Source organism: Rutidosis leptorrhynchoides, chromosome 1 (genome assembly GCF_046630445.1).
Source record: "Rutidosis leptorrhynchoides isolate AG116_Rl617_1_P2 chromosome 1, CSIRO_AGI_Rlap_v1, whole genome shotgun sequence".
Classification (NCBI taxonomy): Eukaryota; Viridiplantae; Streptophyta; class Magnoliopsida; order Asterales; family Asteraceae; genus Rutidosis; species Rutidosis leptorrhynchoides.
The window spans coordinates 597,353,941-597,377,681 of record NC_092333.1 but is presented as its reverse complement, the minus strand read 5'-3'; the positions used below and the strand labels follow the sequence as shown (position 1 = coordinate 597,377,681).

Below are 23,741 nucleotides of genomic sequence, written 5' to 3'. Positions count from 1 at the left end.
TATGATGAGTAAGTATCTCACTAAATATATTAACAATGTGTGATATACATAAGAAATGAGATTACTAAGTTAAGAAACTCGAAATGATATATGTAACGATTATCGTTATGATAACGTCTACTAAATACATATGTATCATATTAAGATATTGATACACTATATTTAACATGATAAAATGATATTTAAATATATCATTAAGTATGTTAACAATGAACTACATATGTAAAAACAAGACTACTAACTCAAGAATTACGAAACGAGACTTATATGTAACGATTATCGTTGTAACGATATTTTAATGTATGTATCATATTAAGAGATATTCATACATCATAATATCATGATAATATAATAATTTAACATCTCATTTGATATAATAAACATTGGGTTAACAACATTAATTGAGATCGTTAACTTAAAGGTTTCAAAACAACACTTACATGTAACGACTAACGAAGACTTAACGACTCCATTAGAATGTATATACATGTTGTGTTTTGATATGTATTCTTACACTTTTGAAAGACTTCAAGACACATTTTAAAGTACTTCTACTTAACAAAAATTCTTACAATTACATCCTCGTTCAGTTTCATCAACAATTCTACTCGTATGCACCCGTATTCGTACTCGTACAATACACAGCTTTTAGATGTATGTACTATTGGTATATACACTCCAATGATCAGCTCTTAGCAGCCCATGTGAGTCACTTAACACATGTAGGAACCATCATTTGGCAACTAGCATGAAATATCTCATAAAATTACAAAAATATTAGTAATCATTCATGACTTATTTACATGAAAACAAAATTACATATCCTTTATATCTAATCCATATACCAACGACCAAAAACACCTACAAACACTTTCATTCTTCAATTTTCTTCATCTAATTGATTTCTCTCAAGTTCCATCTTCAAGTTCTAAGTGTTCTTCATAAATTCCATAAGTATAGTTTCATAAAAATCAAGAATACTTCCAAGTTTACAAGTCTACTTCCAAGTTTTCTAATCCATTCCAAGTAATCATCTAAGATCAAGGAACCTTCGTTATTTATAGTAGGTTATCTTTATAATTCAAGATAATATTCATATTCAAACTTTGATTCAGTTTCTACAACTATAACAATCTTATTTCGAGTGAAAATCTTACTTGAACTGTTTTCGTGTCATGATTCTGCTTCAAGAACTTTCAAGCCATCCAAGGATCCTTTGAAGCTAGATCCATTTTTCTAATTTCCAGTAGTTTTATTCAAAAAACTTGAGGTAGTAATGATGTTTATAACATCATTTGATTCATACATATAAAGCTATCTTATTCGAAGGTTTAAACTTGTAATCACTAGAACATAGTTTAGTTAATTCTAAACTTGTTCGCAAACAAAAATTAATCCTTATAACTTGACTTTTAAAATCAACTAAACACATGTTATATATCTATATGATATGCTAACTTAATGATTTAAAACCTGGAAACACGATCGGATATACGCCGTCGTAGTGAAACCGGGGGCTGTTTTGGTTTGGATAATTAAAAACTATGATAAACTTTGATTTAAAAGTTTTTCTTCTGGGAAAATGATTTTTCATATGAACATGAAACTATATCCAAAAATCTTGGTTAAACTCAAAGTGAAAGTATGTTTTTCAAAATGGTCATCAAGATGTCGTTCTTTCGACGGAAATGACTACCTCTTTAGTAATTGACATGTAACTTAAATTTCCAACTATAAACCTATACTTTTTCTGTTTGGATTCTTAAATTAGAGTTCAATATGAAACCATAGAAATTTGATTCACTCAAAACGGTTTTAAAATGAAGAAGTTATGGGTAAAACAAGATTGGATATTTTTGATCTTTTTAGCTACGGAAAATGTTTAACAAATCTATACAAATCATATCCCAGCTAACTTATATTATATTATACATGTATTCTAATATATTATGTAATCTTGGGATACCATAGACACGTATTCAAATGTTTTGACATATCATATCGACCCATGTATATATATTATTTGGAACAACCATAGACACTCTATATGCAGTAATGTTGGAGTTAGCTATACAGGGTTGAGGTTTATTCCAAAAATATATATACTTTGAGTTATGATTTAGCCTGATACGTGTATACACTGGGTCGTTGATTGATTCAAGATAATATATATCGATTTATTTCTGTACATCTAACTGTGAACAACTAGTTGTAGGTTACTAACGAGGACAGCTGACTTAATACACTCAAATCTTTAAAACATAATAAAAATAGTTGTAATTATATTTTGATCATACTTTGATATATATTTACATATTTGTATACGTTCATGAATCGATCCGTGGCCAAGTCTTATTTCCGAGGAAGGAAATATCTGTGAAAGTGAGTTATAGTCCCACTTTTAAAATCTAATATTTTTGGGATGAGAATACATGCAGGTTTTATAAATGATTTACAAAATAGACACAAGTACGTGAAACTACATTCTATGGTTGAATTATCGAAATTGAATATGCCCCTTTTTATTAAGTCTGGTAATCTAAGAATTAGGGAATAGACACCCTAATTGACGCGAATCCTAAAGATAGATCTATTGGGCCTAACAAACCCTATCCAAAGTACCGGATGCTTTAGTACTTCGAAATTTATATCATATCCGAAGGGTGTCCCGGAATGATGGGGATATTCTTATATATGCATCTTGTTAATGTCGGTTACCAGGTGTTCACCATATGAATAATTTTTATCTCTATGTATGGGATGTGTATTGAAATATGAAATCTTGTGGTCTATTGTTACGATTTGATATATATAGGTTAAATCTATAACTCACCAACATTTTTGTTGACGTTTAAAGCATGTTTATTCTCAGGTGAATACTAAGAACTTCCGCTGTTGCATACTAAAATAAGGACAAGATTTGGAGTCCATGTTTGTATGATATTGTGTAAAAATTGCATTCAAGAAACATATGTCGATGTAATATATTTCTATTGTAAACCATTATGTAATGGTCATGTGTAAACAGTATATTTTAGATTATCATTATTTGATAATCTACGTAATGCTTTTAAAACCTTTATTGATAAAATAAAGGTTATGGTTGTTTTAAAAATGAATGCAGTCTTTGAAAAACGTGTCATATAGAGGTCAAAACCTCGCAACGAAATCAATTAATATGAAACGTTTATAATCAATATGAACGGGACATTTCAGTTGGTATCCGAGCGTTGGTCTTAGAGAACCAGAAAATTTGCATTAGTGTGTCTTATCGAGTTTGTTAGGATGCATTAGTGAGTCTGGACTTCGACCGTGTTTTCTTTAAAAATGATTGCTTAACATTATTGTTTGAAACTATATATTATTAACATATAAATATTATGTGATATATTAATCTCTTAACATGTTTGATATTGTGTGATAGATGTCTACCTCTAGCACAAATCCCATTGACACACCTAATAATAACGAAGAGTCGAATATATATTGGCAAGATTCACAAGTTCCCGAAGAACCGGAAGAAGAGGAAACGGAACCGGAAGAAGAGGAACCGGAAGAAGAGGAACCAGAAGAAGAGAAACCAGAAGAAGAAGAGGTTCCGGAGGGGGGAATAGTAGGAACCACAGAAATCGGTCAAATAAAAGAAAATCCTCAACCAATGGACCAAAGTTAATAATGGTCAATGGTGTTTCCGCTAAGGAAGCAAAATATTGGGAAAATTACCAATTTTCCGATGAATCGGATCCTGATGAGGATTCCGATGATGTTATTACCCCGACCCAATTTAATGAGGCAAAAAAAAATAATAAGGGAAAAGGCATCAAAATAGAGAAATCTGATTCCGACCCCGATGAACTTTATATGTACCATCAACACCCGTATTTTCAATATCGTGACAATAACCTGGGAACCTCAAAACCACCAGGTTTTTCTAAACCAATGTGGAAAACGACGAATCGTATTAGAGGAACATCATATATCCCTAGAAGATTAGGAAAAAGAACCAAGTCCGAAGAAGAAGAAACCAGTGATTCAGATTAGAGGGGTGTGAGCATGTTGTGTAATAAATGTATTGTAGTGTGCTTGTACTTTTATGTTCTATGTAAAAATTGCTTGTATTGTTTGTTATTACGAATCTAATCCTTGTCTATTTTACAGTATAGAAATAAAATGGACATTAAGGGTAGACAACCGAATATTTTAGAAGACCTACCAGAGGATATGATTGAGGAAATCTTGTCTAGAGTCGGTCAGAATTCATCAGCACATTTAGTTATGGCGAAATTAACTTATCAAACATTTGAAAGACTTTCCAGAAATGCCTTAGTTTATAAAAAGCTTTCCTTTGATAGGTGGGGTATATCACATTGGGGAGACTTTAAGTTACGCCGTGTTTTCTTTAAAACGTTAAATGCGGGGAACCCAAATGCAATTTAAGCTAGGGGTTAAGAACCTATTTTGACTCAACATATCCCAACATAGGATTTCGTGAATTAGAAAGAGCTTCTAACATGCAACATAAAGAAGCATGTTCTGCTTACGGGTTAGTGATGTTCGCTTCTTATCAAAGTGAGAAAAAGAACATCGGATTGCAGCTTTTAAATAAAACTTTCCCACAAGTGACGGATTCAGTAGTTGGGGTGAGAAACAAGGTTTTTAGATTATTACGGGGCTGTTGGACATTACGAAACCCTTGTCCTTTTGATGACATTACAACATGCTGCCTAGCTAATGGTCATAACGGTTATTTTCCACAAGACCAAGGATGGGAAGTCGTCTTAGTAAAACCAGAATGCATGACTTGTTTCTGGACTTATGAATTACGTGTCTTTATTTCCTTTACTGAACAACTTGCGTATTAACTAGATTTATCTTCAAAACTGTCCTGTATCATAGTGTACTATATTTCATGTTATATGTAATATAGCGAAGTTGTAAGTTTGAAGAATATTTGTATGTGATATATTATTATAATCAGTTTTTCATATGGAATTGTAGTAGTTGAATTGTATATTAGCTATTAAGTATGAACTTAACGGGTAGGTAGTACCCGAATTTAAACTTATAAAACGCTAATAAGAAGAAAAAGCTTTTATAAATGAGTTCATATTATGCTATGAGATACTATTGACTACTCTTAATATTTTGTATGATTAAATTGTTTCATTTGACTATTTTGAAGGAAATGGCACCGACTACTCGACACACCTTGAATATGAGCGAAGAGGAATTTCGTGCCTTTCTTGCTTCAAACATAGCCACAGTACAGGCCGCGCTACATACCAACAATAACTCTGAATCTAGCAATACAGCTAACAGCGCAAGAAATCGTGTAGGATGCTCCTACAAGGAATTCACTGCCTGCAAACCTTCAGAATTTGATGGGACCGAAAGACCAATCGGATTGAAACGGTGGACCGAGAAAGTTGAATCGGTGTTTGCCATAAGTAAGTGTGCTGAAGGAGACAAAGTGAAGTACGCTACGCATACCTTCACAGGTATTGCGTTAACATGGTGGAATACCTATCTAGATCAAGTGGGATAAGATGCTGCTTACGCGCTACCGTGGTCAGCATTCAAACACTTGATGAACGAGAAGTACCGTACTAGAACTGAGGTCAATAAGTTCAAGTCAGAACTTAGAGGGTTATGAACACAGGGATTCGATATTACTTCGTACGAAAGACGATTCACAGAATTGTGCCTATTAAGTCCGAGAGCGTTCGAAGATGAGGAAGAGAAGATCAACGCGTTTGTGAAAGGGTTACCGGAGAGAATCCAAGAAGATATAAGTTCACACGAGCCTGCCTCCATACAAAAGGCATGTAGAATGGCTCCCAAACTAGTGAACCAGATTGAGGGAAGAATTAAAGAACAGGCGGCCGAAGAGGCCAACGTGAAGTTAGTCAAAAGAAAGTGGTAGGAAAACGGTGATAAGAGTCACCAAAACAACAACAACTATCCCAACAATCGCAACATCAATCGCAACTACAACAAACGGCACAACAACAACAACAACAACAACAACTACAACAATCATCCCAATAACAATAACAACCGCAACAACAACAACAACAATCAGAAGCAGCTATGCCAAAGGTGTGAAAAGTATCACTCGGGGTTCTGCACCAAATTTTGCAACAAGTGTAAAAGAAATGGTCATAGCGCGGCGAAGTGTGAGGTCTACGGACCAGGGGTTAACAGAACGAAAGGAACAAATGGTGTCGGAACGAGTAATGGCGGAGCAAGTAGTGTCAGAGCAAGTTATGCCAATGTAGTTTGTTATAAATGTGGAAAACCGGGCCACATTATTAGAAATTGCCCGAACCAGGAAAACACGAATGGACAAGGCCGCGGAAGAGTTTTCAATATTAATGCGGCAGAGGCACAGGAAGACCCGGAGCTTGTTACGGGTACGTTTCTTATTGACAATAAATCTGCTTACGTTTTATTTGATTCGGGTGCGGATAGAAGCTATATGAGTAGAGATTTTTGTGCTAAATTAAGTTGTCCATTGACGCCATTGGATAGTAAATTTTTACTCGAATTAGCAAACGGTAAATTAAATTCAGCAGATTATATATGCCGGAATCGAGAAATTAAACTGGGTAGCGAAATATTTAAGATTGATTTGATACCAGTAGAGTTAGGGAGTTTTGATGTAATAGTTGGCATGGACTGGCTGAAGGAGATGAAAGCAGAGATCGTATGTTACAAAAATGCAATTCACATTGTACGAGAAGAAGGAGAACCCTTAATGGTGTACGGAGAAAAGGGCAACACGAAGCTACATCTTATTAGCAATTTGAAGGCACAAAAACTAATAAGAAAAGGTTGCTATGCTGTTCTAGCACACGTCGAGAAAGTACAAACTGAAGAAAAGAGCATCCACGATGTTCCCGTTGCAAAAGAATTTCCCGATGTATTTCTGAAAGAATTACCGGACTACCTCCACAACGATCTGTTGAATTTCAAATAGATCTTGTACCAGGAGCTGCACCAATAGCTCGTGCTCCTTACAGACTCGCACTCAGCGAGATAAAAGAACTTCAAAGCCAACTGCAAGAACTATTAGAACGTGGTTTCATTCAACCAAGTACATCACTATGGGGAGCTCCTGTTTTGTTTGTCAAGAAGAAGGATGGTACATTTAGGTTGTGTATTGACTACAGAGAGTTGAATAAACTTACCATCAAAAACCGTTATCCACTGCCGAGAATTGACGACTTATTTGATCAACTACAAGGCTCGTCGATTTATTCGAAAATCGATTTACGTTCTGGATATCATCAAATGCGAGTAAAGGAGGATGATATTCCAAAAACTGCTTTTAGGACGCGTTATGGTCATTACGAGCTTATGGTTATGCCGTTTGGATTGACTAACGCACCAGCTGTGTTCATGGACCTTATAAACCGAGTGTGTGGGCCATATCTTGACAAGTTTGTCATTGTTTTCATCGATGACATACTTATTTACTCAAAGAATGATCAAGAGCACGAAGAACATTTGAGAAAAGTGCTAGAAGTATTGAGGAAAGAAAAACTGTACGCTAAGTTTTCAAAGTTTGCATTTTGGTTGGAAGAAGTTCAATTCCTCGGTCACATAGTTAACAAAGAAGGTATTCAGGTGGACCCGGCAAAGATCGAAACCATTGAAAAGTGGGAAACCCCAAAAACTCCGAAGCATATACGTCAATTTTTAGGATTGGCTGGTTACTACAGAAGATTCATCCAAGATTTTTCCAAAATAGCAAAACCCTTGACTGCATTAACGCATAAAGGGAAGAAATTTGAATGGAAGGATGAACAAGAGAAGGCATTTCAGTTATTGAAGAAAAAGCTAACTACGGTACCTATATTGTCATTGCCTGAAGGGAATGATGATTTTGTGATATATTGTGACACCTCAAAGCAAGGTCTCGGTTGTGTATTAATGCAACGAACGAAGGTGATTGCTTATGCGTCTAGACAATTGAAGATTCACGAGCAAAATTATACAACTCACGATTTGGAATTGGGTGGTGTTGTTTTTGCATTAAAGACTTGGAGGCATTATTTATATGGGGTCAAAAGTATTATATATACCGACCACAAAAGTCTCCAACATATATTTAATCAGAAGCAACTGAATATGAGACAACGCAGGTGGATTGAACTGTTGAATGATTATGATTTTGAGATTCGATACCACCCGGGGAAGGCGAATGTGGTAGCCGACGCTTTGAGTAGAAAGGACAGAGAACGTATACGGGTAAAAGCTATGAATATAATTATTCGTACTAACCTTACTACTCAAATAAAGGAGGCGCAACAGGGGGTTGTAAAAGAAGGAAAGTTGAAGAATGAGATACCCAAAGGATCAGAGAAACATCTTAATATTCTGGAAGACGGAACCCGATGTAGGGCTGAAAGAATTTGGGTATCAAGGTTTGGAGATGTGAGAGAAATGGTACTTAAAGAAGCACATAAAACCAGATATTCAATACATCCTGGAGCGGGGAAGATGTATAAAGATCTCAAGAAACACTTTTGGTGGCCAGGTATGAAAGCTGGTATTGCTAAATATGTAGGAGAATGTTTGACGTGTTCTAAGATCAAAGCTGAACATCAGAAACCATCAGCTCTACTACAACAACCTGAAATCCTGGAATGGAAATGGGAAAACATTACCATGGATTTCATTACTAAATTGCCAAGGACTGCAAGTGGTTATGATACTATTTGGGTAATAGTTGATCATCTCACCAAGTTAGCACACTTCCTGCCAATGAGAGAAGATGACAAAATGGAGAAGTTGGCGCGATTGTATTTGAAGGAGGTTTTCTCCAGACATGGAATACCCGTCTCTATTATCTCTGATAGGGATGGTAGATTTGTTTCAAGGTTCTGGCAGACGTTGCAACAAGCATTGGGGACTCGTCTAGACATGAGTACTGCCTATCATCCACAAACTGATTGGCAGAGCAAAAGGACGATACAAACGCTTGAAGACATGCTACGAGCATGTGTTATTGATTTCGAAAACAGTTGGGATCAACACCTACCGTTAGCAGAATTTTCCTACAACAACAGTTATCATTCTAGTATTGAGATGGCGCCGTTTGAGGCACTTTATGGTAGAAAGTGCAGGTCTCCGATATGTTGGAATGAAGTGGGGGATAGACAGATTAAGGGTCCGAAGATAATACAAGAAACTATCGAGAAGATCATCCAAATTCAACAACGGTTGAAAACCGCCCAAAGTCGACAAAAGAGCTATGCTGACATTAAAAGAAAAGATATAGAATTTGAAATTGGAGAAATGGTCATGCTTAAAGTTGCACCTTGGAAAGGCGTTATTCGATTTGGTAAACGAGGGAAATTAAATCCAAGGTATATTGGACCATTCAAGGTTATTGATCGTGTCGGACCAGTAGCTTACCGACTTGAGTTACCTCAACAACTCGCGGCTGTACATAACACTTTCCACGTCTCGAATTTGAAGAAATGTTTTGCTAAAGAAAATCACACTATTCCGTTAGACGAAATCCAAATCAACGAAAAACTTCAATTCATCGAAGAACCCGTCGAAATAATGGATCGTGAGGTTAAAAGACTTAAGCAAAACAAGATACCAATTGTTAAGGTTCGGTTGAATGCTCGAAGAGGACCCGAGTTCACCTAGGAATGAAAAGATCAAATGAAGAAGAAATACCCGCACTTATTTTCAGAAGATACGTCAACACCTCCAACTGCTTAAAATTTCGGGATGAAATTTATTTAACGGGTAGGTACTGTAGTGACCCGAACTTTTCCATGTTTATATATATTAATTGAGATTGATATTTACATGACTAAATGTTTCCAATGTGTTAAGCAATCAAACTTGTTAAGACGTGATTAAATGAAATAAGTTTCATATAGACAATTGATCACCCAAGTTGACCGGCGATTCACGAACGTTACAAATTTGTAAAAACTACATGTTGTGGTATATATAGACATATATATATGGTTGAAATGATATTATGATGAGTAATTATCTCACTAAGTATATTAACAATGTGTGATATACATAAGAAATGAGATTACTAAGTTAAGAAACTCGAAATGATATATATAACGATTATCGTTATGATAACGTCTACTAAATACATATGTATTATATTAAGATATTGATACACTATATTTAACATGATAAAATGATATTTAAATATATCATTAAGTGTGTTAACAATGAACTACATATGTAAAAATAAGACTACTAACTCAAGAATTACGAAACGAGACTTATATGTAACGATTATCGTTGTAACGATATTTTAATGTATGTATCATATTAAGAGATATTCATACATCATAATATCATGATAATATAATAATTTAACATCTCATTTGATATAATAAACATTAAGTTAACAACATTAATTGAGATCGTTAACTTAAAGGTTTCAAAACAACACTTACATGTAACGACTAACGAAGACTTAACGACTCCATTAGAATGTATATACATGTTGTGTTTTGATATGTATTCTAACACTTTTGAAAGACTTTAAGACACATATCAAAGTACTTCTACATAACAAAAATTCTTACAATTACATCCTCGTTCAGTTTCATCAACAATTCTACTCGTATGCACCCGTATTCGTACTCGTACAATACACAGCTTTTAGATGTATGTACTATTGGTATATAAACTCCAATGATCAGCTCTTAGCAGCCCATGTGAGTCACCTAACACATGTGGGAACCATCATTTGGCAAATAGCATGAAATATCTCATAAAATTACAAAAATATTAGTAATCATTCATGACTTATTTACATGAAAACAAAATTACATATCCTTTATATCTAATCCATATACCAACGACCAAAAACACCTACAAACACTTTCATTCTTCAATTTTCTTCATCTAATTGATCTCTCTCAAGTTCCATCTTCAAGTTCTAAGTGTTCTTCATAAATTCCATAAGTATAGTTTCATAAAAATCAAGAATACTTCCAAGTTTGCAAGTCAACTTCCAAGCTTTCTAATCCATTCCAAGTAATCATCTAAGATCAAGGAACCTTTGTTATTTACCGTAGGTTATCTTTCTAATTCAAGGTAATATTCATATTCGAACTTTGATTCAATTTCTACAACTATAACAATCTTATTTCGAGTGAAAATCTTACTTGAACTGTTTTTGTGTCATGATTCTGCTTCAAGAACTTTCAAGCCATCCATGGATCCTTTGAAGCTAGATCCATTTTTCTCATTTCCAGTAGTTTTATCCAGAAAACTTGATGTAGTAATGATGTTCATAACATCATTCGATTCATACATATAAAGCTATCTTATTCGAAGGTTTAAACTTGTAATCACTAGAACATAGTTTAGTTAATTCTAAACTTGTTCGCAAACAAAAGTTAATCCTTATAACTTTACTTTTAAAATCAACTAAACACATGTTATATATCTATATGATATGCTAACTTAATGATTTAAAACCTGAAAACAAAATCGGATATACGCCGTCGTAGTGAAACCGGGGGCTGTTTTGGTTTGGATAATTAAAAACTATGATAAACTTTGATTTAAAAGTTGTTCTTTTGAGAAAATTATTTTTCATATGAACATGAAACTATATCCAAAAATCTTGGTTAAACTCAAAGTGAAAGTATGTTTTTCAAAATGGTCATCAAGATGTCGTTCTATCGACGGAAATGACTACCTCTTTAGTAATTGACATGTAACTTAAATTTCCGACTATAAACCTATACTTTTTTCTGTTTGTATTCTTAAATTAGAGTTCAATATGAAACCATAGCAATTTGATTCACTCAAAACGGATTTAAAATGAAGAAGTTATGAGTAAAACAAGATTGTATATTTTTGATCTTTTTAGCTACGGGAAATGTTTAACAAATCTATACAAATCATATCCTAGCTAACTTATATTGTATTATACATGTATTCTAATATATTATGTAATCTTGGGATACCATAGACACGTATGCAAATATTTTGACATATCATATCGACCCATGTATATATATCATTTGGAACAACCATAGACCCTCTATATGCAGTAATGTTGGAGTTAGCTATACAGGGTTGAGGTTGATTTCAAAAATATATATACTTTGAGTTGTGATTTAGCCTGAGACGTGTATACACTGGTTCGTGGATTGATTCAAGATAATATATATCGATTTATTTCTGTACATCTAACTGTGGACAACTAGTTGTAGGTTACTAACGAGGACAGCTGACTTAATACACTCAAATCTTTAAAACATAATAAAAATAGTTGTAATTATATTTTGATCATACTTTGATATATATGTACATATTTGTATAGGTTCATGAATCGATCCGTGGACAAGTCTTATTTTCGAGGAAGGAAATATCTGTGAAAGTGAGTTATAGTCCTACTTTTAAAATCTAATATTTTTGGGATGAGAATACATGTAGGTTTTATAAATGATTTACAAAATAGACACAAGTACGTGAAACTACATTCTATGGTTGAATTATCGAAATCGAATATGCCCCTTTTTATTAAGTCTGGTAATCTAAGAATTTGGGAACAGACACCCTAATTGACGCGAATCCTAAAGATAGATCTATTGGGCCTAACAAACCCCATCCAAAGTACCGGATGCTTTAGTACTTCAAAATTTATATCATATCCGAAGGGTGTCCCGGAATGATGGGGATATTCTTATATATGCATCTTGTTAATGTCGGTTACCAGGTGTTCACCATATGAATGATTTTTATCTCTATGTATGGGATGTGTATTGAAATATGAAATCTTGTGGTCTATTGTTACGATTTGATATATATAGGTTAAACCTATAACTCACCAACATTTTTGTTGACGTTTAAAGCATGTTTATTCTCTGGTGAATACTAAGAGCTTCCGCTGTTGTATACTAAAATAAGGACAAGATTTGGAGTCCATGTTTGTATGATATTGTGTAAAAACTGCATTCAAGAAACATATGTCGATGTAATATATTTCTATTATAAACCATTATGTAATGGTCATGTGTAAACAGTATATTTTAGATTATCATTATTTGATAATCTACGTAATGCTTTTAAAACCTTTATTGATAAAATAAAGGTTATGGTTGTTTTAAAAATGAATGCAGTCTTTGAAAAACGTCTCATATAGAGGTCAAAACCTCGCAACGAAATCAATTAATATGGAATGTTTATAATCAATATGAACGGGACATTTCCTACCCCCACACTTAAGTCATGCTACGTCCTCGTATGTATGTTTAGAAATTATTTTAGACAAAAGTGAGGAAATTAAACAAAGAGAAAGAAGAAAAAGAACAATATTACCGGGGCTTAAAAGCACTTCCCAATACAATTGTGACACGTACACCAACTCCCATTTCATCACACAACATGTTCCTTCCATCCTTTTATTCTTACAAAACAAAAACAAAAGAAAACATACAATCTATCTACCCCACTTTCGGAGGGATCCCGCTTTAAACCACCCGATTCCCTCGGGTGGACGAGTTTTGTCTCGTGAGGGCTTGCAGTGAACATACCCACAAAGTTCATTTAACTACTAATAAAATAAGAAAAATAAAAGAAAAGAAAAGAAAAGTGTACATGTTATTACAAACGGAGCACAGGACCTGATTAAATCAAAGAGGCTCATCCAATTCTGGGATCAGGAACAAAAATGCTGTCAAATAAACTCCTCGATAACGGTGCCATGTCAAACAACGACTTCCTTCCTTCCTCTCGAGCTCTCTCCATATCCGGTGGTAGTGGCGTACGTTGCTGATAAAACAATGGTGGTGCTACAGATGGTGCAGGTGGATTCACATACTCCACACCCGCTGCAAACCCCGAAGTATAGGTCATGTAATCAATCGGCTCATAATACCATGTAACTGGACGATGTTGTAACATATCCTCATATTGACGCCTTCGGTTATCCCTTTCAAAAACATCCTGTTGATATTGCTTAGTCAGGTAAATTTGAGCCCTAGCTGCATCAAGAAGGGTATTTTTTCGCTCCTCCATCCTATTCCACCTCTGTTCATCTACTTGCACATATCTCCTACCCCCTACTCGTTCCCTCACCTTGAGGGTTATAATCCGGATCAGCCCTATCATTTATATCCTCAACAGCTCGTGTTATCCGCTCAACTGAATTCGCTGAATCGTAATCATCTTCTTCTTCAGGAAGCTCATCATCCTCTACCCCAAAAGTATATCGCTCCACATAAGCTGGGTTTTCTATTACATAACCATCCCCTTGTCACATAAACTCAAACCCGGGAACCTTTTCTTTTACTTTCTTAATTTCCTCCCTTTTTCCTTTGGGATTATTCGAAACCCCTCCATTCCTCCATAAAAAGAAAGACAAAAACCGCATATAAGGGATCACCGCCCTTTGCTTCAATTGCTCCCGACATTCCCAAATCCAAGTCATCATCACTAATCGTAATGAAGGTACCATTGAGTTAGTTACCATAGCATACAACAAAGGTAACTAGTGCATTCGAACCAACATAAGATCGCTTTTTCTCTGAAGTATGTTGTATTAAATCACCGTGGACAACAACCTTGGAATAATTTTTAGCTTGTTTCTTGAAAGCTCAAAGTTCTCAACATTGTGTCAATCAACGTGAAATAGCGTTTTCACCACCGTAACATACCTATCAGCCGGTACTACAAACAACTCTTTGGCGGTCGGATAATCGTACCCATTCTTCCCCTCAATTCTTATCCCTGCATCATATGGGAGGTCTGGATGTGCTAACTGATTGAAAGTCTCCATTCTCATTGGAATCACAGTGTTTCCCACTTTACCCTCCAAAACCAATGTATGTGGAAAATTATCCCCTGGAACCCTTTTTAAAGTCGACAGCCAATTAAACACCTGTGTGGGATAAGTCATCTCCCAAGAGCAATTCAGTTGTGTACTCGAAAAACCCATTTGAACTGGTTGTAATGCAGCTTCCCATCCCCAGTCTAAAACTACCTGAAAAGCCCCATATTTTCTCTACACACTTGCAGTTATGTACCTTTCGCAGAAAGCGTTTCTCAAGAGCTGTTCCTTCTTTTCTGTATACAAATAAACCTGCCACTCATAAGTTATTTCACTTAGCCACTTCTTATCCATCCAGTTCGGGGTGGTTTCTTGTTAGTTACCACGGCTTCTCTTACCTCTTCCAAACATTTTCTGCAATTACACAATCTTAACAAATAATTTAGTACTTAAATAAAACACTTTACGTGTTATTGCTTAATATATCAACATTATGAACTTTTAGCAATACATGCAAATCCTAACCTCATGCACTAAATCAACACGTCAATCTTTTATAACCCCATATTTTCCTCATTTAACCACAAGACACTTAATTCAAAACGTTATGCATTATCACTTCTATTAATCAACCCTTTTTCAAGTGAACATCATATTGCAATCATCATTCTAAAGAAAACTATAACTTTATTACCTAACAAACATTGCATTAACATTTAACAAGCACTAAATTAAACATTAAATATTGAAGACACTCACTCTAATCACAAACATCCCCAATTCTCAGTCAAAGTCAACCCTAGTCAATTACTTGGAAACAATTAACAAGTTTTAACCTAAACCCTCGAATTGATTATGCATACATATCCTATTCACATATTTAGGGACGATTAACAATAGCTAGAACATAAACAATGCTTAAACATAATTAATTCGGATTAACCCTAGCACATAAACATGAAAGTAACAAACCTAAATTGGTAATAAAAAATAATGAAAAACACGAGAATGATGATTACCTTGATGTTAAAACACTCAAATTGAATGAATACTTGAAGAATTAAACCCCAAAAACCGAAACCCCCAACTTAGGTTTTGGTCAAGAACACGAATCAACACCCACTTTGGATGATTTTGTAAAGATTTGGATGTTTTTGTGAAGTGTTATGACGAATTGATGATGTTTTAAGCTTCAATTTGTTGTTTAGATGATGAAAAATTAGGGTTTAGAGTGATGGTGGTCGTGGTTAATGGCTGCACATGAGGAGTATATATATTTTTAATTTTTCTCTATTTAAAACCCTTAAAATCGGCACCAGCATTTTTCTACTGGCGTAAAATATGCCCAACATGGCATAAAATACGCCTTCAGTAATTCTGGCGTATAAAAGTGGCGTATTTTTACGCCCAACATGGGATTTTTTGCTGTGCCACGAGTAATACTGGCGTAAAATACGCCATTACTCAGATGCTGAAAATTTTTTATGTGTTTAATTTTCTCATTTTTCTCGCACTTTCTCGCGCAACTCGTTTTTGGGACTAAAAACCTGACCCCCTCCCACACTTTGAGCATTGCATTGTCCTCAATGCCCAGAATTAGAGATAGTCATTAAATCGACCCATTTTAAGCCTTAAAATTGGTCCGTTGCCCCGCCCGCGTGTACAAAAACAAAATAAAACACCCTGCAACTTACAAACTTTACAAAGGTGTGAGGATTTTTGATGGAGTCGCGCACTCGACTCCTCTTCCATGCTTTAGCAACCACCGGGATCCTCGACTCTGATGTTACTAAAGTTGAATCCACTTCCAAATCTATTGTCGAGAGTGATCATAATATCCTCATATTTAATCACCAATGTTCCCGTGTCGAAGTCTAGCGACATCCTTGCATTTGCTAAAAACCCACGTCCCAACACAATTGGAGTGTTTTTGTCCGGCTCACAATCCATAATGAAGAAATCTTCTTTATAACTAATATCGTGGATAATGAAAGGAACATCTATCGCAACCCCAATTGGGTTGTCAACTGTTTGATTCCCAAAACGGATCCCTGTCGTGGTTCGAACTAACTCTCGAATGCCTATAGATTTTGCAATTTCGGCTGGCATCATATTAATGCTTGCACCCGAATCTAACAATACCGAGTAAATCTTTTCATTTTTGAAACCGACATACAACCGAAAACTCCCCCGGATCTCTATATCTTATACGAGGCTTGAATTCACATTGTGGTTTAAGGTTAACATACTCAACTTCAATAGTCCAACCCTCATCATCAACAAAAGACGTTTTGGTGTTGTTCATGAACTTGTCCGTGTTTTCTTTACCCCACATATTCTCAAGCGTTTCTCGAATCTCTTCTACATCTACATCCGGTTCCTTTTCTAATTTAGGTGCTTCCTTAACCGTGTTAACACTAATGGTTTCAACTTTGCTTGAACTCGCATCACTCTTTCTTTTCAATTGTCTTCCCAAGTAGAAGAGAAACGACTTTTCTTCTTCAATGAGCTCTAAAAGTACATCGCATTCTTTCGGTCTTAATTCGAACAACATCTTCTCGGTTAGCTTGTGGTCACCCCTATCTTTCTTGAATTCTTTATACTTTCTTTTCATGGAGTCATACAAAATTTCAGTTTTTTCATCTTCACTCAACTCAGAATCTAAGCGTTGATCGAGGCGAATACCCCCACACTCAACACTTTGATAGATCTCGTCCATATCTATAGTATCTTCCACCATTCCTTCACTAACCACTTCATTCGCATCAACCACTTGTACCCCGAGCATCATGCAATAGTCCTCATCAAACTCTCTCTCAACTATATAGACCGAAGGAAACCGCATGTTTTCCGAATTACAAAATCTAAAAGTTCCATTCCCTCCTTCAAAAGTGATAGAACCCGCCCCCGGGTCTATTTTACAACCCGCGGTTGCAATGAATCCACACCCTACTAATAATGGAACATCTTCATCCATTGGCATATCAAAAATGGTGAATGGTACCTCAAGGAAAACACCTTTCACACTAACCTTCACATTGCGAAGAATTCCTCGTGCCCTACACTTGGTATTGTTGCCAAGTGTGATTACTGCATCCGATTTTCTCAACTCACATAAAGTACACTCATCATTAAATAATCATTTGTACATTTCATTTGACATGATATTGTTGGATGATCCTAAATCGGCAATCACTTTGAATTCTCGGTGATTGCTAACAAGGTGAGGTAATACCCCAGTGAAACTTAATTCGAACAATATCTCTTCCGGATCTTCTTCTTGATAAAGAATCTCTGGCTTTCCCTTGGCATCTTCTTCCAACGACAACTTTTCATAAAACTCATCAAAACATTCATCCAAAATAACCTCGGATACCGCGTCCTTGGGTGCATCATCAAATCGCCCATCATCATCCCACACGTCACAATTGGGCATACGACTAATAGTAACATTTTGATCAAGCCACGCATCAATACTCTCTTTACTAATATAATTCTTTGATTCGTTCACCCGAATTGTTCTAAGTTGATGGACTTTCATAGGCTCAAAGTGAACCGTTTCAACTACCTTGGACTCTTCAAGTCATGAATTTAGAGCGATTTTTAACTGTTGCCCATTAACCAAGAATGGTTCTCCGCCTTTTGGATCTTTTATCTCAATTGCCCCATGCGGAGTAACCTTAGTGACAACATACGGCCCATTCCATTTACTTTTCAATTTCCCCGCAAATAACTTCAACCTTGAATTAAATAGCCATACACTTTGCCCTACCACAAAAGTTTGCCTTACAATTTGCTTATCATGAAACGCTTTCGTTTTCTCTTTGTAGATTTTCGAACTTTCATAAGCATGGCGTCTCAACTAGTCTAGCGCCGATAAGTCTAACTTTCTTGCTTTTCCTGCCTCATCCATGTTCATGTTCACCTGTTTAATAGCCCACTCTGCACGATGCTCAATTTCAACAGGTAAGTGACATGCCTTCCCATAAACAAGTCGATAAGGTGAAGTACCAATATGGGTTTTATAAGCTGTCCGGTAAGCCCAAAGCGCATCGTCTAGTCTTAAAGACCAATCTTTGCGATTAGGATTTACGGTTTTTTCTAAAATCCTTTTTAATTCCCTATTAGATACTTCCACTTGCCCACTTGTTTGGGGATGGTAAGGCGTAGCAATTCGGTGATTTACCCCATAATCCCTTAAAAGTTTAGCAAAATGCGAGTTCTTAAAGTGTGAACCCCCATCACTAATTATGGCCTTAGGTACACCATGACGACAAAAAATATTTTTCTTAACAAACTTTAGGACAACTTTGTGGTCATTAGTCTGAGTAGCCTCAGACTCTACCCATTTGGAGACATAATTAACGACTACCAATATGTACTCAAACCCGAAAGACGATGGAAAAGGTCCCATAAAATCTATGCCCCAAACATCAAAAATTTCACAAATCAAAATTGGGTTCATGGGCATTTCATTACGTTTATAGATTTCCCCCATCCGTTGACACCTAGCACAATTTTTAACATACTCACATGCGTCTCTGAAAATAGTAGGCCAAAAGAAACCTGAGTCGAGTACTTTGTACCCGGTTTTCTGTACTCCGTAGTGTCCTCCACATGCGAAAGTATGACAATGAGCTAGAATGTCTTTATGCTCATCTTCCGCCACACATCTCCTTATGATTTGGTCGGGTCCAATTAGGTAAAGAACCTGGTCCTCCCAAATATAATGCTTAACCTGCGATAAAAAGTAATCCCTCTTGTGCTTGTTCCAATGCTCCGGTACTTTTTTGGTCACCAAATAGTTTACAATATGAGCAAACCAAGGTACCTGCACAACACTAAATAAACACTCGTCCGGGAAATTTTCCTGGATCGGTTTAGCAGGGTCAAACGGTGGCGGGGGTATTCTAGACAAATGGTCGGCTACCACATTCTTTATATCCTTCTTATCCCTTATTTCCAAATCAAACACTTGTAGCAACAAGATCCACCTAATTAATATAGGCTTAGACTCTTTTTTCTCTAGTAGGTGTCTTAGCGCACTATGATCCGAGAAAACAACTACCTTAGACCCCCACAAATATGATCTAAATTTGTCTAAGGCAAACACTACCGCTAGTAATTCCTTCTCGGTTGTGGTATAGTTTATTTGGGCATCCGAGAATGTTTTACTAGCATAATAGATAACAACCGGTTTCCTATCAACCCTTTGACCCAAAACAGCCCCAGCCGCAAAATCACTAGCATCGCACATAATTTCAAATGGTTTGGTCCAGTCAGGTGATTGCAAAATGGGTACTTCAGTCAACTTATGTTTAAGGGTATCAAAGGCCTCCTTACATTGGTCATCAAAATCAAAAGGTGCGTCTTTTAATAACAAATTACACAATGGTTTAGAAATAACGATAAAATCTTTGAAAAACGTACGATAGAAACCCGCATGTCCCAAAAATGACCTCACCCCCTTTACATTGGTCGGTGGGGGTAGTGTGGAAATAAGTTGAACTTTTTCCCTATCTACTTCAAATCCCCGTTCAGACATAATGTGTCCCAAGACCACCCCTTCCCTTACCATAAAATGACTCTTTTCCCAACTAAGGACAAGGTTGGTCTAGGTACACCGCTTTAAAACTTTTTCCAACATATTTAAACATGATTCAAAAGACTTGCCAAATATTGAAAAATCATCCATGAAAATTTCTAAAGACTCGCCTATTAACTATGAGAAAATACTCATCATGCACCTTTGAAAAGTAGCCGGTGCATTACATAAACCAAAAAGCATTCGTCTAAAATCATAAGTTCCATAAGGACACGTAAAAGTTGTTTTTTCTTGGTCATTAGGGTGAATAGGTATTTGATTATATCCCGAATACCCATCTAAGAAACAGTAAAATTTCTGACCTGATAACTTTTCGATGATTTGATCAATAAAAGGCAAGGGAAAATGATCCTTTGAAGTTGCAGCGTTTAACTTCCTGTAGTCAATACATACCCGCCAACCCGTCACAGGACGGGTTGTGATCTTTTCTCCTTCTTCAGTTTCCATGATCGTGATCCCAGCTTTCTTTGGCACCGTTTGCGTGGGGCTTACCCACTGACTATCTGAAATAGAGAAAATAATCCCCGCATCTAACCACTTAAGAACCTCATTCTTTACAACTTCCTGCATGTTCGGATTTAACCTGCATTGCGTGTCACGAGCGGGTTTAACCTTCGGATCTGTAACTATACGATGCATGCACATTGAGGGACTTATCCCTTTCAAATCAGCTATAGTCCAGCCCACCGCAGCATTGTACTTGTGAAGCACCTCCATTAAAGCTTTTTCCTGTACACCTGTCAGATCTAAAGCAATAATAAATGGCAACGTGCCGTTAGTACCTAAAAACGCATACTTTAGATGAGAAGGTAATGGTTTTAGCTCGAGGGTCGTGGTGACTCTAGCGAAGGTTTTGTGTTGGTGTCTATGGACGTGGGTAATGGCTCATATTTATGAGTCCAATGTGGTAACCTAGAATCTATTGTACTTGCTATGGCCAAATCAACCACCTTAACCTCTTCACATTCAACATCTTCTTCATCATGTAAGCAAAATACTTCCACATGGTCATTTGTTATCAAATGAGAAGTATATTTTTTAACTTGTTCATCAATCACATCTACCTGATAGCATTCATGGACACTTGGGGCGTGAAGAGAATTAAAGATATTAATCCTCATCTTGCGATTTCCGAATGATATCTCCATGGCACCCGTTCGACAATTAATGTGGGCATTTATGGTGGCCAAAAACGGGCGCCCCAAGATTATAGTGGGTTTGGTATCTCTATTCCTAGATTCAATATCCATTACAACAAAGTCAACCGGGTAATAGAAATCCTCCACTTTTACTATCACATCTTCTAATATACCCCTAGGCGTTTTGATTGATTGGTCTGGTAGTTGAATAATTATGTCAGTTCTTTTCATTAACCCCAATTTAAATCGGTCAACTAGACAAAAGGGTAAAATATTAATGCTAGCTCCTAGGTCCAATAACGCATTTTTCACATTTACGTTGCCTACAGTCACAGCTATCAATGGGGTCCCCGGGTCCTTAAATTTAGGTGGGAGTGTACCCGAAACAACCGCACTTAGGTGTTCGGTTAGCTCTACCTTTTTGGGTAAGGTCGCCCTTTGCTTCCTCTTTTGAGTGCAAAGATCCTTTAAAAACTTAACGTAGGACGGGACTTGCCTAATAGCATCGAGAAGGGGTAAATTTATCTTAACCTGTTTAAACGTTTCCCACATATCCTGTGGTTGTGGTCCCTTCTTCCCATAAGGGAATTGGTTTAGGAACTCTAAGGCCTTGGGAAATGGGATGGTTTTTGATTCTGTCGCCGGTTTCCCGGTCTCATTAACGAGTTATTCCTTATCTTTCTCTGACTCCCCATGGTTATCATTTTTACTTACCTCATCCTCATCAAGAACAATATGAGACTTACTTGACTCTTGTTGCACTACCTCTTTTTCACCAACGTTATTGTCATACTTCTTTCCACTTCACAAGGTACCTACCATATTAACACTATGCCATTTTCCTTGATCCTTATGATTCGAATTTAGAGTGTAGCTTGGAATTGTACCCGGCTCCTGATTTCCCTTACTTTCCGCTACATTACCAATCTCCTTAGCTAATGCACCAATTGACTTGTTTTGCACTTCCACTATTTTACGCATTTCGGAGATAAACACGTCCATCTTGGTGTCCGAGCTAGATGGTTGATTGGGTGGGACATTGATTTGATTTTGGTTTTGGTTTTGGCCTTGATTTTGGTAATTGTTTTAGTTTTGGTTCCGGTTGTTGGGATAAGGGTTTTGATAGTTTCTTTGATAGTTGCCTTGATTCTGAAAGTTCCTTTGGTTTTGAAAGTTGTTATGCGATCTTTGTTGGGTCCCTTGGGTGGCATTTAGAGCATTGTTATTGCTCCAACTAAAATTAGGATGGTTTCTCCAACCCGGAATATACGTGTTGGAGTATGGATCAAATCTCTGTCCCTGCACTTCATTAACTTATTCCTCCACTATTTGCTGATTCACCGGTGGAATCCCATTTCTACATCCATATGCAAAGTGAGAAGGATCTCCACAAATCTCACAAACTTCCTAAACCTGCGAAACATTACAAGCAAGACCCTGGTTTGGGTTGTTAAATATAAGCATTTTCAAATCATCTAATTCTTGCTCTAAGTTCCTAGATGAACCACCCGAGTCGGAAACATGATTCACTCGTGAGGTACTAGGTTGTTTACGATTAACCGAAGCTTGGGTTTTCGAACCCTTACTTAACTGCTCAAAGAAAGTCCATTCGTCCTCACTAGATCGAGTTAAAAATGCCCCACCACTAGCCGCTAATAGGAATTATCTATTCTGGGAATCCAAACTATCATAGAAAACTTTAACCAATTCCCACTTTGGTATCTCATGGTGTGGGCATGCCCTAAGTAATTCCTTCAGACGTTCGTACGCTTCATGAAAAAGTTCACCAGGCAATTGTCTAAAAGATTTTATTTGCGTACGCATGTCTGAAGTTTTACTTATAGGATAAAACTCCTCAAAAAACCGTTTTTTCATCTCCGCCCAAGTATTAATACTCCGGGAGGGCAAAGAGAGAAACCATCGTTTTGCCTTATCTTTAAGTGAATAAGGAAATAATCGCAGACGTACCTCATCATCAGTGAAATCATTTACCTGATTAGTAGCACATATCTCATTAAATTCAGTGATGTGTTCATATGGTTCCTCATTAGCCATACCTCGGTAGGTTGGCAAGATCGAAATGAGTTGAGGTCGGACCTTAAATCATCGTGTGTGTTCCCCCTGCCGGTGCGGGAAAAACAATGGGTGAATGATCCTCATAATCACCCGGTTGGTAGTAGGTTTCTACCCCTCTTTGTCGTTTAGCCATCTCGTT

At 36.4% G+C, this 23,741-nt stretch overlaps 1 protein-coding gene across 1 annotated transcript; it reads right to left on the bottom strand.

Moving 5' to 3' along the window:
* Positions 1-18,365: 18,365 nt before the first annotated feature.
* On the bottom strand, positions 18,366-22,528 carry LOC139847215 (uncharacterized). The gene is made up of 8 exons (XM_071836868.1): positions 22,346-22,528; positions 22,241-22,291; positions 21,316-22,096; positions 20,690-21,169; positions 19,316-20,152; positions 19,081-19,201; positions 18,670-18,891; positions 18,366-18,522 (listed from the first exon to the last, which is right to left on the bottom strand). Exons 1-8 carry the CDS (start codon positions 22,526-22,528, stop codon positions 18,366-18,368), a joined length of 2,832 nt encoding a protein of 943 aa, XP_071692969.1.
* Between the last annotated feature and the right edge of the window lie 1,213 nt (positions 22,529-23,741).